The sequence below is a fragment of the Heterodontus francisci genome, chromosome 2 (assembly GCF_036365525.1).
Source record: "Heterodontus francisci isolate sHetFra1 chromosome 2, sHetFra1.hap1, whole genome shotgun sequence".
Taxonomy (NCBI): domain Eukaryota; kingdom Metazoa; phylum Chordata; class Chondrichthyes; order Heterodontiformes; family Heterodontidae; genus Heterodontus; species Heterodontus francisci.
The window spans coordinates 213059230-213075055 of record NC_090372.1 but is presented as its reverse complement, the minus strand read 5'-3'; the positions used below and the strand labels follow the sequence as shown (position 1 = coordinate 213075055).

General features: G+C 53.7%; 1 protein-coding gene across 2 annotated transcripts in view; it reads left to right on the top strand.

Moving 5' to 3' along the window:
- Positions 1-15826, top strand: part of cyldl (cylindromatosis (turban tumor syndrome), like) — a 60760-nt gene that overhangs the window by 13313 nt on the left and 31621 nt on the right. For both annotated transcript variants that reach the window (XM_068015729.1, XM_068015730.1), the window contains 3 exons: positions 7928-8118; positions 13093-13255; positions 14825-14960. In XM_068015729.1, the coding sequence (XP_067871830.1) occupies positions 7928-8118; positions 13093-13255; positions 14825-14960 (490 nt within the window). The remainder of the gene's footprint in view (positions 1-7927; positions 8119-13092; positions 13256-14824; positions 14961-15826) is intronic.

Here is a 15826-nt window from a genome sequence, read left to right as displayed (position 1 = left end):
GCACAGGAAGGGCTCCACGCAGATGGTATACAATTGGCCGGACATGGGGCACCCCTGAGGCACTCCTCTCCCAAAGCGAAGGGGCGCCGTCAAGGACCCGTTAACTTTGAGTAGACACTCTGCGGCGGCGTATAAAAGTCGGACCCGGGCCACAAAATGCGGCCCGAGTCCGAAAGCGCGCAGAGTCCCGAAAAGATAATCGTGATCCACCCTGTCGAACGCCTTCTCCTGATCGAGGGAGAGAAAGGCGACCGACTGACCAGTCCTCTGGGAAAGATGGATCAGGTCCCGGACCAGGTGGATGTTGTCCTGGATGGACCGGACCGGGACAGTGTAGGACTGGTCGGGGTGGATCATGTGGGCCAGCACGGAGCCCAGGCGGGTAGACATAGCCCGGGCAAAGATCTTATAATCTGTGCTGAGAAGGGAGACCGGACGCCAGTTTTAAAGCAGGCGGAGATCACCCCTCTTCGGCAGCAGGACGATGACCGCCCTGCGCCATGAGAGGGGCATCTCCCCGGTCGCCAGGCTTTCCCCCAGGACCCGCGCGTAATCGTCCCCCAGGACGTCCCAGAACGCCCTGAGGAACTCCACGGTCAACCCATCCAGCCCTGGGGATTTGCCCCTCGAGAGCTGGTGGAGGGCGCCAGTCAGCTCCGCCAACGGGAGCGGAGCCTCCAATCCTTCGGCGCCCTCCGGGCTGACCTGCGGCAGGTCCTCCCACAAAACTCTGCGCGCATCCTCGCTGGACGGATCCGGAGAGAACAACGCACTGGAATAAGTACGGACCAGGAGGCCCATTCCCTCCGGATCCGTGATGGAGGATCCGTCGTCGGCCAGCAGCTCGACGAGCTGCTTACGGACCCCCCGCCATTTTTCCAGCAAGTAGAAGAAGGGTGAGGCGCGGTCCAAATCTTCCAGGATCTGGATCCGCGACCTCACGTACGCGCCTCGCGACCCTATGAGCTGCAGGTTCCTCAGCGCGCCCTTCTTCTCTTTGTACGCCTGCCACAGGGCCGGGTCCACGATGGCAAGACCGAGGCAGGACTCCAAGTCGAGCACCTCCCTCTCAAGGCGCCCGATCTCGGCTTCCCGCCTCTTGGTCGACCCCTTCGGGTACTCCTGACAGAAGACGCGGATGTGAGTCTTGCCCACATCCCACCGTAGCCTCAAGGAGGGGAAGCCCCCCTGCTTCCTTCTCCAGTCGGCCCAGAATCGACAGAACGAGTCCCGAAATCGCACGTCCTCCAGCAGCCGGTTGTTAAAGTGCCAGTAGGCGGACCCCGCCCACGTGCGGAGCGGAGTGAACTCCGCCCATACCAGGCAGTGGTCCGAGCACGGCACCAGCCGCATGGAGGCCGCCGAGACGCGGGAGACGTACGCCTGCGAAATGTAGAGGCGGTCGCTTCGCGACCCCCCTCCTCCAGACCTCCACGTGAAGGCGCTGGAGTCGGGATGGAGATTCCGCCAGACGTCCACCAAGTTAAGGGAGCTGATCAGTCCCCTCAACTTCTCCACCGACGCTTGGCCGCGCTGGGGACCGGAGCGATCCCCCACCTCGAGGGTGCAGTTAAAATCCCCCCAGAGGATGATGCACTCGCCGCTATCGATGGAGCTCAAGAGAGCAGACACTTCTTCAAAGAAGCGCGCTTGCAATGCGCCGGGCCTGGGCGCGTACACGTTCACAAAGTGGAGCGGCACGCTACCCAGGCGAACGGCGAGGTGGAGCAAGCGGCCCAGCACTAGCTCCTTGACCCCCAAGATCTCCGGCTGAAAAGTCGGGGCCAACAAGATAGCCACCCCACTAGAAATAGGGGTGAGGTGACTCATGTAGACCCCACCCTGCCACTCCAGGAGCCAGGTGGCTTTGTCTCCCGGAACGGTGTGGGTTTCCTGCAGAAAGCTCACCGCGTATCTCCCTTCCCTGAGGACTGAGAGATTGTGAAATCTGCGGTGAGACTCCCTGCTGCCGTTGATGTTGAGGCTGGTTATGGTTATCTTCATGTCAAAGGTACTTAAAACCCGTCACAAACACCTCACTGTGAGGAGGGAGTGGAAGTGCACCTGGCCCTCCACTCCCCCAGCAACCCATTGAGGAACACATTAAAACGGCGCCTCTCAACCAGTCTCACGTCCGCGCGCTTGCCCGCTATCTTAAGGGCGGCACGGACGGACTGTATGATCAGCGCCAGATGCGACCAACGGTCGAGGGCCAGCTGAACTTTATTGCGGCAACCCCTGCAAGCCGCGAGGAAATCCCGGAGTTCCGCCGTGGGGATGAGAGGAGATTCGGTGGGAGGCACGAGGGACTCCACCACCTTTTTGGCGATGGAATCAAGATCATCTTCCGTGCCCCGCACCGAATCCCCATCCTCCTCCGGGTCGTCACCGCCAGCGGCCGACACATCCACCACACACTGTGGGGCGGACGTCCCGGCCTCGCCAGCTGGTCCCGCCTCCGTCACGATCCCACCCCCAGGATCGATGGCGGAGGAGTCCTCTCTGGGTTCTATTGTGAAACTGGAGCCTGTAGGCACCAGCAGTTCAGGAGCCCCCTCCACCTCCGTCCCCAGGCCAATGAGTGGTCCAGGGGAGACAGAAGTTCCGGACTCTTGGAAACCAGCCGGAGCCGAGACTGGAGGCGGAGGGAGGAGGCCATCTCCCGCTCCGCCAGCACCCACAGGCCCAGCAGATGGGGCAGCATTCTCAGTTATAACTGGGTCGGGTGTCTCCTGGTTGGTGGTGGACTCTGGCTGGGAGGCCCGACCCTCTGGGGCCTCGCCCTCCCCTTCATTCAGGGCACCCGACCCAGTGGCAGAATGGGCGGCGTCCCCAGGCTCCCCCACCACAAGCAGGGCCCACTTACTCCTTCAGGAGGGGCCTCAAGTACCGGGGCCTTCCCCTCCCCTCCATCCTGAGGAATAGAGTGCTCCTGCCCGGACTTTGCAGCCTTGGTGGTGGCGGTAGGGGAAACCTGGGGACCCGAAACAGGAGACAGCTCCCCTCCAACAGATGGGCCCTGCGCCTCAGGGCCCCTTGTTACTTCTGTGGACGGGTGCCTTCTCCTCTTTTTCCCAGTTGTGTGCGGAGGCTCAGAGACCTCCATATCATCAGAGGCCTCCACCTCCACACTCTCTTTTTTATTCACCCTGGGCCTGAGCCCAGCCCTGGGGCAAGTTGAATTCCCGAGATCGGGCCTTGGGCTGAGCTCAGACTCGGGTAGTGTCACGGTGTCCAGGGGATGCGCCTCTCGATGTTTATTTCTCCTCCGCGCCTTCCTTCCACTTGGACGGTCACCCCCCTCCCTGCCGGAGGCCGTGAAAACCACAGCCTCCGGTACCGACTGAATGGTATCTGGTGGTGGTGTAGGGGGGGTGGGAGGAGGTGCAGCGTCGCAACCCTGGGCCGCCGAGTTGGAGTTGGCAGCCGGGAGGTTGGGGCAGTTCTTACGAACATGCCCCACCCCCTTACAGACATGGCACCGCACCCCGTCCAAGGTCCAGAAGACGCGGTAGGCCGTCCCCTGGAATTCTACATTAAAGTGGCCCTCTGTCACCTCCTCCCGCGCCAGCTGCATGAATAACTGGCGGTGGAAGGAGTACACGTGTTGGAGGCTGTTCTGCCGAAGACCGAGCGGGACTGGGGTGAGCCCCGTCTTTACCTCCCCCAGATGGTGCAGGTGGGGAAGGAGGAGCTCACCAGGAATGAAGGGCGGGACATTGGATAGAATGAGCCTTTGTGCAGTGGCCTCCAGGGGGTCCACTGGCAGAAAGGTCCCGCCCACGGTGAGCCCCTTGCTCAGAGCCAGGGACACCGCCCGCTCGGTCCTCAGGAACAACACTGCCTTCCCATACATTTTAGAGGCTGCAACAATGGCCGAAGGGCCGACAACCTCGGCCATTGCTTTCACACATGCCTCGATAGTCATGTTCGGGTGGACGTAGCTCTTGACTCCATGCTTCGATGTTAATAAAGCAAACGGTGACGGGGCAACAGGTGCAGCTGCAGCAGCCGCAGCAGCATATGAACGGGAAGGCCCCGCCACCGGCGAAGAGGGGCTTGCCATGGGGTCGCAGAGCTACGCCCACCCCCAAGAAACAAAGCACACGACAGTTTTCTTAAACACAAACAATATGATGGGGGAGGTGGGGATGGGAGTAGAGGAGGATAGGGTTGAAAAGGACAAGGAGAGGATAGGTGGCCGAGTGATGGAGAGAGAAAGAACAGCTGCGAGGATGTTACAGTTCACTTGGTGGTTGGAGCACCTTCCTGCAGAGTCTACAGTTCAATCTTCCAGTTAGGGGAGGGCTCTTCGCTCGGGTCGGCTAGAGCCGCCCGGTTCTCTCCCTTTTCTGTTGTTGTATTAAGCTAGTCTTCAGCCGGGCAGCTCCAGCCGTCCCGAGCCACACAGTTGGGGGTGGGGAGGGAGCCCCTTCTGTGCAGGATGGCAGACAAACACAAGACTAAATACAAGGGCTCCCTACAGAATTTGGCAGCCCCACCCCTGGATCTTCCGGTGCCTCCTCCCTCCCCCAACAGTCCAAACAACCAACAGTTCTCTGGTGCTCCAACACCCACCTCTCCAAAATGACTTGCAGGTCTTCTTAATCGTTGAAAAAGTGCAACAGTTCCTCAGTAAATGCTGCTGTCTCCACTCTATAGTCACCTCTTTGCAGTTATTCCACTCTCCACTCTGCAATTGCTGCAACACAGGTGCAGCTGCTCCCCCTGATTGCTGGCAGGAAGTGTTCCAAATTGCCCAGCCAATCCCAGTGCTGTACCTGTCCTGGGAGTGTTTGATAGGACAGTGTGGACGGTCCATTGGTGCCCAGTCTAAAATGATTCCTACAGCCCAACTCTCTCCCCATAGCCCTGTGTCATCCAATGTTTCACATATTTATCAGCTCTTCCCTTTGTCAGTGTAATTGCATCTGCATCAACCACTCCCTTTGGCAAAACTACAACAAACCTCTGATTAAAGAAATTGCCCCAACCTCTGTCTCTGCTCCCTTAGTGACAATATTAACTTGGGGACCTCTTGTCACTGACTGCCCTCTTAGTGCCAGTAAACAGAAGAGGCCTATTAACAGTTAATGGGGGAACAGACTGTGACGCTGGGACTGTCGACGATCGGAATTATTGGGAGAAGGATATTGAAGCACTGGGTGGATGTTTCACACAGGAATGATTTGCCTGTGTCTGAAAGCAACTTTAGGAAGCTCGCTATTCCGAGCATTTCTGTAAAGTGTTCAGGAGAGTGTGTGGAAAGGCGGTGTCCAGTTGAACTGTGATAACCATCCAACAGCACAATTATAGACTCCATCCTCTCACATCTCTTTGCCAAAGGGAGTGGTTGAGGCAGGGACCAGTGTTCTGGTTAAATTGGGTAGTGCCTGGGAGAGTATTTCTATCAGTGTAATGCAGGGTGTAGTCTTGGAGGTTGTAGCAGGAGGGGAGCAGCTCATGGTGCTGATGTTTACTGTTCTGTTGAGGGATTTATAATTCCCTCCACTACGGCCAGGAGGGGCTGCATGCGGGTTTAAAATTTCAAAAATCTGAACCCGACTCAACCAGTCTCCCAGTTCTGGTTTTAAGGGAGCCGGATATTGGGTGTGTGACAATCCTGCTCTCGGGAGGTCTGTCATTTATTTAAATACACTAATCGGACTGTGTGCCTCAGATTTTGGAAGCTGTTTTGATTTAAGGGCTGTAAGGTAATTCTCCAGGGCATCTGATGGGAGGCGGGAACGGCTGTGCACCTGGTAAATGCCTTTGCAGCAATGCCCGTGGGACAGGAGGCTCAGGAGTGCTTTGCCTCAGGGCCTCCTCCAAGCTAAACTGCTCCCCACCCCCAACAATGATTTGAAGCAGCCACCCCACCCCGACAGACAATCCAAACCCCCCCCTGCCGACCAGCAATCACTTTCCCACCCACTCTTCCACCCTCTATCTCCCATTTCCTCCCAACCCCCCCAACCCCAGCGCGGTGTCACAGGCCTCTCTGCTGCATGGCCCAGTGTCACAGGCCCCTCTGCCTCTCCCAGTGTCACAGGCCTCTCTGCTGCATGGCCCAGTGTCACAGGCCCCTCTGCCTCTCCCAGTGTCACAGGCCTCTCTGCTGCATGGCCCAGTGTCACAGGCCCCTCTGCCTCTCCCAGTGTCACAGGCCTCTCTGATGCATGGCCCAGTGTCACAGGCCTCTCTGCTGCATGGCCCAGTGTCACAGGTCCCTCTGCCTCTCCCAGTGTCACAGGCCTCTCTGCTGCATGGCCCAGTGTCGCAGGCCCCTCTGCCTCTCCCAGTGTGACAGGCCCCTCTGCCTCTCCCAGTGTCACAGACCCCTCTGCTGCATGGCCCAGTGTCACAGGCCCCTCTGCCTCTCCCAGTGTCACTGGCCCCTCTGCCTCTCCCAGTGTCACAGACCCCTCTGCTGCATGGCCCAGTGTCACAGGCCCCTCTGCCTCTCCCAGTGTCACAGGCCTCTCTGCTGCACGGCCCAGTGTCACAGGCCCCTCTGCCTCTCCCAGTGTCACAGGCCTCTCTGCTGCACGGCCCAGTGTCACAGGCCCCTCTGCCTCTCCCAGTGTCACAGGCCCCTCTGCCTCTCCCAGTGTCACAGACCCCTCTGCTGCATGGCCCAGTGTCACAGGCCCCTCTGCCTCTCCCAGTGTCACAGGCCTCTCTGCTGCATGGCCCAGTGTCACAGGCCCCTCTGCTGCATGGCCCAGTGTCACAGGCCCCTCTGCCTCTCCCAGTGTCACTGGCCCCTCTGCCTCTCCCAGTGTCACAGACCCCTCTGCTGCATGGCCCAGTGTCACAGGCCCCTCTGCCTCTCCCAGTGTCACAGGCCTCTCTGCTGCACGGCCCAGTGTCACAGGCCCCTCTGCCTCTCCCAGTGTCACAGGCCCCTCTGCTGCCTCTCCCAGTGTCACAGGCCCCTCTGCTGCCTCTCCCAGTGTCGCAGGCCCCTCTGCCTCTCCCAGTGTCACAGGCCTCTCTGCTGCACGGCCCAGTGTCACAGGCCCCTCTGCCTCTCCCAGTGTCACAGGCCCCTCTGCCTCTCCCAGTGTCACAGACCCCTCTGCTGCATGGCCCAGTGTCACAGGCCCCTCTGCCTCTCCCAGTGTCACAGGCCCCTCTGCCTCTCCCAGTGTCACAGGCCTCTCTGCTGCATGGCCCAGTGTCACAGGCCCCTCTGCTGCATGGCCCAGTGTCACAGGCCCCTCTGCCTCTCCCAGTGTCACAGGCCTCTCTGCTGTATGGCCCAGTGTCACAGGCCCCTCTGCCTCTTCCAGTGTCACAGGCCTCTCTGCTGCATGGCCCGGTGTCACAGGCCCCTCTGCCTCTCCCAATGTCACAGGCCCCTCTGCTATACAGCCCAGTGTCACAGGCCCCTCTGCCTCTCCCAATGTCACAGGCCCCTCTGCTACACAGCCCAGTGTCGCAGGCCCCTCTGCCTCTCCCAGTGTCACAGGCCCCTCTGCTGCACGGCCCAGTGTCGCAGGCCCCTCTGCCTCTCCCAGTGTCACAGGCCCCTCTGTCACCCCTGTCCCTGTGTCACAGGCCCCTCCCCCCACCCTCAGCCTGGTGTCACAGGCCCGTCAGCCCCGCCCGGTGCCACAGGCTTCTCTGTTCCCTGGCTGCGGCCTATTCATTGCCTATCTCCCATTCCCCAGTGCCCCTCACCAGGCCTGCTGTTCCATGTGTCTCAGAACCCTTTATTAATACTATCATTCCTAGGAATTATTTTCACTCTCTATCTCGCTGTCTGGGAATGTGCCTGACCGCTGTAAGACGACTGGCCAAAGCAGGCAGCCAGTTAGGACCTGAAGGGGCCTGGCCCTTGGAGTAGGTTGGGGTTGTGGCCTTTGAGCTTCACTGGACTAAACTTGAGGAGTCAATTTTTTTTGTTGTTCTTCTATTACAGCCAGAGAGAGCCAGTTACGTCAAGACCTGAAGCCAGACATCTGGGAGAACGGAGGGAGCCAGTCGAACTGCAATCTGGGAATTAAATCTGTTGTACAAATCAATGTGGACAAAGGCCAACCGGTGACTGGGGTCATCCAGTGGATGGGTCAGCTACCGGGAATGACGGGGAAATGTGCTGGTGTCGAGCTGGTAAGGGGAGGGGTGGCACTTTCAAGCCACTGTGCAGCCATGGATGAATCATTAGGTCAAGTAGTGAAACTCCCAGTAGAGGCTCTGCCGTCAGCCGACAAGGCTTCACTTTCTGCAACTTCGTCCCTAAACCTCTCCACCTCCATCTCCTTAAAACCTACCTCATCTAATATCTTTGACTTGCTGGGCGTCCATGAAGAGTCTTTTATGCATTTACCTCCTTTCTCTCTCTCTCTCTCGCTCTCTCTGAAGATTGTGATTCAACTCTCCACTGCTTGATCCAAGTGACCATTCTGTGTGGGAGCATGGACAATGTTCCAGGCCATTCAACTGCAGGGGCATCACAGCTGCACTTCACAGCTGTAGTGTGAATGAGTGGTAATCAGGGGGCATTGCAGTCAGCCACATAGTAAGTCACTGGAACTAGGCCTAGGCCTGACTGGGTAGAGGTAAGTGGCTTCCTTTCCTTGAGAGAAGCACATTGGGTTTTTGAACAGTAAAATGGCAGCTCAGGAGGATATTTTCTCTGGTGCCTCGCCCCAGGAATTACCAGAATTATTGGGCTTCATTTTTCAGTTTACCATTGAGTCTGATCCTCTATGTTATGACTGTCCTTGTTGACACTCTGTACGGGTGTTTATCTACTGAATAGATTTGGCCTTTTGGGGATAGGCATCTTTTGCCTCTTACTCGGTGTTGCTGAGCTCCTTGCTCCCACTCATTTCGACCGGCCTTGGTTCAAAGTGTAACCTGGTGCACGAGGGGTCTGTGACTCATCAGCATGCCTTGATCGGTTCCCCTTTATATCCCCTCCCCACCCCTTCCATCACTGATTTTCTTCCCCCCCCCCCCCTCGCTGAGTGTTGACTCTCACTGGGGAAATGGGACACCTTGTACCTCCATTAACTGCTCATTCTGTAGGCGTGAGGCTTGTTTCTGCTGTGGCTTAGTGGGTATTGCTCTCGTCTTTGAGTCAGAAGGTCGTGGGTTCAAGTTTCACTCTAGAGATTTGAGCATGTAATCTCGGCTGACCCTCCCAGTGCAGCACAGAGGGAGTGCTGCACTGTCAGAGGTGCTGTCTTTTAAATGAGATATTAAATCAATAATTTCAGAGCATGACTGGTCCCCTTTTTTTATTTTTTATTTTATTTTATTTAAGTTTGTTTCATCATTACACTTTTTTAAAAATCGTGTGCCTGCCCATTGTTCTTTTATCATTTTTTTTCATGTTTTGCTTTTGGCTAGGGCTTTCATTATTCTGTCATTTAACACCCTCTCTGCACTAACGCTTTGTATTTCACCACACCATTAACACATTCTTTGTCTTTGCCCCATGACCTCCTTGTCAGTTATTCTATGTGACCCTCTGTCCAATCAACACCTTCCCATTTGTTCTCTTTTGCCACCACTTTACTTCCTTAAAACCTATTACTTTTCTAACCTTTGCTAGATCTGATGAAAGGTCACTGACCTGAAATGTTAACTTTGCTTCTCTCTCCACAGATACTGCCAGGCCTGCTGAGTATTTCCAGCACTTTTTTGGTTTTATTTCAGATTTCCAGCATCTGCAGTATTTTGCTTTTACATTAAACCAAGGCCCTGTGTCTGTCCTTAGGCTAATGTTGAAGACTCCTTGGTGCTAATTGAGGAGGAGTAGGTGAGTTATCCCTGGGATTCTGACCAATATTTATTGTCATCCAGTATCACTAAAGACAGATAAAAATCTGGAATTGAAATCTCGCCTAATGATGGCCATGAGACCATTGTCGATTGTTGTAAAAATCCATCTGGTTCACTAATGTCCTTTGGGGAAGGAAATCTGCTGTCCTTACCTGGTCTGACCTACATGTGACTCCAAACCCACAGCAATGTGGTTGACTCTTAATTGCCATCTGAAATGGCCTAGCAAGCCACTCAGTTGTATCTGAACTGTTACAAAGTCAATAAAAAAGAATGAAACCGACGGACCTCCTGTCATCGACCTAGGCACCGGAAACGACAACGGCAAACCCAGCCCTGTCGACCCTGCAAAGTCCTCCTTACTAACATCTGGGGGCTTGTGTCAAAGTTGGGAGAGCTGTCCCACAAACTAGTCAAGCAACAGCCTGACATAGTCATACTCACGGAATCATACCTTACAGACAATGTCCCAGACGCTGCCATCACCATCCCCGGGTATGTCCTGTCTCACCGGCAGGACAGACCCAGCAGAGGTGGTGGCACAGTGGTATACAGTGGGGAGGGAGTTACCCTGGGAGTCCTCAACGTCGACTCCGGACCCCATGAAGTCTCATGGCATTAGGTCAAACATGGGCAAGGTAACCTCATACTGATTACCACCTACCGCTATCCCTCAGCTGATGAGTCAGTACTCCTCCATGTTGAACACCACTTGGAGGAAGCACTGAGGGTGGCAAGGGCACAAAATGGACTCTGGGTGGGAGACGTCAATGTCAATCACCAAGAGTGGCTCGGTAGCACCACTACTGACCGAGCTGGCTGAGTCCTAAAGGACATAGCTGCTAGACTGGGTCTGCGGCAGGTAGTGAGGGAACCAAGAAGAGGGGAAAACATACTTGACCTCGTCCTCAGCAATCTACCTGCCGCAGATGCATCTGTCCATGACAGTATTGGTAGGAGTGACCACTGCACAGTCCTTGTGGAGACGAAGTCCCGCCTTCACGTTGACGATACCATCCATCGTGTTGTGTGGCACTACCACCGTGCTAAATGGGATAGATTTCGAACAGATCTAGCAATGCAAAACTGGGCATCCATGAGGCGCTGTGGGTCAACAGCAGCAGCAGAATTGTACTCAACCACAATCTGTAACGTCATGGCCCAGCATATCCCCCACTCTACCATTACCATCAAGCCAGGAGACCAACCCTGGTTCAATGAAGAGTGCAGGAGGGCATGCCAGGAGCAGCACCAGGCATACCTCAAAATGAGGTGTCAACCTGGTGAAGCTACAACACAGGACTATCTGCATGCCAAACTGTGTAAGCAGCATGCGATAGACAGAGCTAAGCGATCCCATAACCAATGGATCAGATCTAAGCTCTGCAGTCCTGCCACATCCAGCCGTGAATGGTGGTGGATAATTAAGCAACTAACTGGAGGACGTGGCTCCACAAATATCCCCATCCTCAATGATGGGGGAGCCCAGCACATCAGTGCGAAAGATAAGGCTGAAGCATTTGCAACAATCTTCAGCCAGGAGTACCGGTTGATGATCCATCTCAGCCTCCTCCTGAAGTCCCCGATGTCACAGATGCCAGACTTCAGCCAATTCGATTCACTCCACGTGATATCAAGAAATGACTGAAGGCACTGGACACTGCTGAAGACCTGTGTTCCAGAACTTGCCGCGCCCCTAGCCAAGCTGTTCCAGTACAGCTACAACACTGCCATCTACCCTGCAATGTGGAAAATTGCCCAAGTATGTCCTGTCCACAAAGAATAGGACAAGTTCAACCCGGCCAATTACCGCCCCATCAGCCTACTCTCAATCATCAGTAAAGTAATGGAAGGTGTCATCAACAGTGCCATCAAGCAGCACTTGCTTAGCAATAACCTGCTCTGTGATGCTCAGTTTGGGTTCCGCCAGGGCCACTCAGCTCCTTACCTCATTACAGCCTTGGTTCAAACATGGACAAAAGAGCTGAACTCAAGAGGTGAGGCGAGAGTGACTGCCTTTGACATCAAGGCAGCATTTGACCGAGTATGGCATCAAGGAGCCCTAGCAAAACTGGAGTCAATAGGAATCCGAGGGAAAACACTCCACTGGTTGGAGTCATATCCAGCGCAAAGAAATGGTTGTGGTTGTTGGAGGTCAATCATCTCAGTTCCAGCACATCACTGCAGGAGTTCCTAGGCCCTACCATCTTCAGCTGCTTCATCAATGACCTGGCCTGCATGTGACTCCAGGCCCACAGCAATGTGGTTGACTTTTTAAATGCCCTCTGAAATGGCCTAGCAAGCAATTCAGTTGTCAAGGGCAATTAGGCATGGACAACAAATGCTGGCCTTGCCAGCAATGCCCACACCCCATGAAAGAATACAAAATCGGAATCCCATTAGCTGTCTGCCAGTCCTCTGGTACTATTCCCTTCTTTAATTATGTTTTATATATATGTAATATTGCCTCTGCTATTTCTTCCCTAACTTATTTTTCACATGTATAGGTGCAATCCATCCAGCTCAGGGGTTTTATCCTCTTCAGTTTGGCCAGTGTATCAATTATCTGCCCCCCTTTTTATCTTCATATCCTTTGTGATCTCTTCCAGTGTTATGTCCACCATGTTAGTTTCCTGGTATTTATGTGTCTGTTGAATACTTTACAATTTTTTTTTATATATTCCTTGAAAACTTAATTTCATACTTTCTCTTTACTTTCCTAATTGCTTTTTTGTTGTCTTTCCTAATCTTTGTTTTTTTTTAAATTTTTCATGAGATGTGGGCATCACTTTATTGCCCATCCCTAATTGCCCTTGAACTGAGTGACTTGGTAGGCCATTTCAGAGGGCATGTAAGAGTTAACCACATTGCTGTGGGTCTGGAGTCACATGTCAGGACATCAGATTTCCTTCCCTAAAGGACATTAGTGAATTTTATGACAATTGATGATCGTTCCATGATCACCATTACTGAGACTAGCTTCCAATTCCAGATTTTTATTAATTAATTGAATTTATTAATTAAGTTCCACCAGCTAAGTTGGGATTTGAACCCATGTGCCCAGGACATTGGCCTGGGCCTCCGGATTACTAGTCTAGTGATATTACCGATACACCACCATCTCCCCCATGTCATCCTTGCCATAGTTTCCTAGGTATTTAAATTGAGTTTTTTCTTTTGCTTCAGTTTCCTTTCTGGTCTTTGCAGCTCTTCTATGCAGTGGACACTGGCTTTACTCTGGGAGCAGGGGGAAAGTGTGGTTTCGTGTGTTTCACAGATTTTACTGTCTCACAGGACGAGGACAAAGGAGTGTCTGACGGCACCTGGAAGGGGAAAAGATACTTCCAGTGCGCGACCAAAAGAGGAATATTTGTCCGTGTGGAATCCTGCCAGCCTGACACCAGATTTCAGTCTCTAGCCATAGCTCAGGAAGATTCGCAAGACCCAGAACGAACCAGTAAGACTGTTTTGTTGGTCGATAGCTCCTCATTCAGCTGTTTCGTTACCAAGATAAGTGGCAGGAGACCAAGGCCCATAGTGTGGGTCACCCCGCCAGAGGGTCAGTGAGGGTGGGGGGGGGGGGGGTGGGGGTAAAGAGTAAAGGTCAAAGATGAGGTAGATCAGGAAATATTGAATGATTGATGTCAAGATTGCGTTTAAAGAAAGCCTTAAAATTGTGTCTTCACTACCTCCCATCCCTCGCCAATGCTAAGGGGGGTTATTGCAATGTTGGTCTTTATTCAAGGGGGAGTGGGATACAAAGGAGAGGAAGTGATGTTTCAGTTGTACTGAGCCTTGATCAGACCCCCATTTCAGGAAGGATATCGTGGCCTTGGAGAGCGTGCAGTCCAGATTCACCAGAATGCTCTGGGGCTAAAAGGGTTAAATTGTGAGGACAGGTTACATCGACTAGGCTTGAATATAGAAGATTGAGAGGTGGTCTAATCCAGATGTTGAAAATGATTAAAGGATTCAACAGGGTAGATAGAGAGAAATTAGAAACTGTTTTCTGTGGTTGGAGGGGAGTCCGGAACAAAGGGGCTAGAACCTTAAAATTAGGCCGTTCAGGGGTGATGTCGGGGGGTACTGCCTCACACACCAGGTACTGGCAATCGGGAACTCTCTTCCCCCAGCCGCGGGACAATTGGAACTTTCCAGACTGAAATTGATAGATTATTTTTGGGATATTGAAGGGTCTGGAGCCAAGGTGAATAAATAGAGTTGAGGTACAGATCAGCCATGATCTAATTGAACGGCAGAACTGGCTTGAGGGGCTGAATGGCCTCCTTCTATCCCTCTGTTCCTGTACCTTGGTTGTGAGGGTCTCTCGCACTGCGCTGTGCCCATGGAGTATTTGCTGTGTGACTACCCACCAGGACATGGGCGGGGGGTGGGGAGGGGGGTTGGCGGGCACTGCTGTAAGAGCCTCACTGATCCCGTATATTCCCATCCTGCTCCCCCATTGTCCTTCAGATGACATTCCTGATCATCAGCTCTCCAGCTATGAGCTCATTACACTGAGAGACAGCCTTCCGATTAAAACAGGACTCTCCTGGCACTGTGTAATCTCCAGGAATGAAGGCATTTGATGCAGATTGGGGGGTCTTCAGGATCACTTGTGATGCCTGCCATGGTTGAATGACCTGTCTAGATTCACATTGCAAAGAGCAGCCATGTGGATGAGGGACTGATGGTGCTTTATTCTCAAAGAAGGAGCCCACACCTGCTAGAGGAGAGGAGAGAAAATTATGGGGGATGGGCAGGGCCCAAAATAATGTGGGTGGGGATGGTATGTCTGCCCATATTCAGTTCCTGGGAGAGTGAGTGATTTGTTTCATATTCACCATGGCAGGCGTGGAGTGGTGAGGAGGCAGAGAGTTGATAATGGGGGGGGAGGGTGGAGTGTAGAGTCAGGGGGGGAGGGAGGGAGAGGGGATTTGATGAGACAGGAGGGGGTGTGGGGGAGTGTGTCAGTCAGTGCGTTGTCTTCACAGTGCAAACTGTTCGCTTTTTCATTTACCCGCAGCCAATCAGGAAAGCTGCATAGTTCCTGACATCATCCCTCCGCCAAGGAATGAAGAGGCTGTGCGGATTCTACAAGGAAGGATGCGCGGGATTCAGGGACACTGCAATTCCTGCTACATGGATTCCGCTCTTTTCAGGCAGGGACACTCTTAACTTTGATAATTATCCATAATTTAATCCAAGCGAGTTTCTATCGGAGTCAGGCAGGGCTCTGGGTTTGAAGTCACCTGATAACCAGTGCATGTCAAGAGGGCAGTGAATGTTGGCCTCAGGATCCCTGTGATGGTAGGCCGGGCATGGGATGGGGTCCAGCAGCGATGCCCCTACAGTTCCTGGGGATTGGCTCACTAGTGCCGGGTCTTGCGCACGCTCCAGTTTCCCAGGCAGGAAGGTCCTGAAAGGTCGCCCATTGCGAGGAGAAAACAATATGTTTGAGAATTACTTGCTTGTTTCCCTAGCTAGTGGTAGAGTTTGGAATTTTTTTAGGGTTTAATAAAGGAGAAAAGGCTGGATATCTAAAATAAAAAATGGAAAACTCTAGAACCAACAGGTCAGTTCGTTCTTCAGTACCCTTTTAAATCAGGCACCCAGCACTAGGCCTCGCCTGTCTGAACACAGCCAGGGATAGTAGGACCAGGCCTCTCCCAGGCTTCGCTTGTCTGAACACAGCCAGGGATAGTAGGACCAGGCCTCTCCCAGGCCTCGCCTGGAGACCAGGCCTCGCTTGTTTGAACACAACCAGGGATGGTTGGACCAGGCCTCGCCCAGGCCTTGCCTGTCTGAACACAACCAGGGATAGTAGGACTAGGCCTCACCTGGAGACCAGGCCTCGCCTGTCTGAACCCACAGCTGGGACATATAATACAGGCAGTGAAGACTGTTACTAATTTTCTTCCGTTTTATTTTTGAACTGTTCTGAGCTACGAGTGTCCTGAGCCTTTGTTCCGTGCAATACTGCCCAAGAAAAAGGTGGGTTTGGGTGAAGGGCATATCCCTATATACA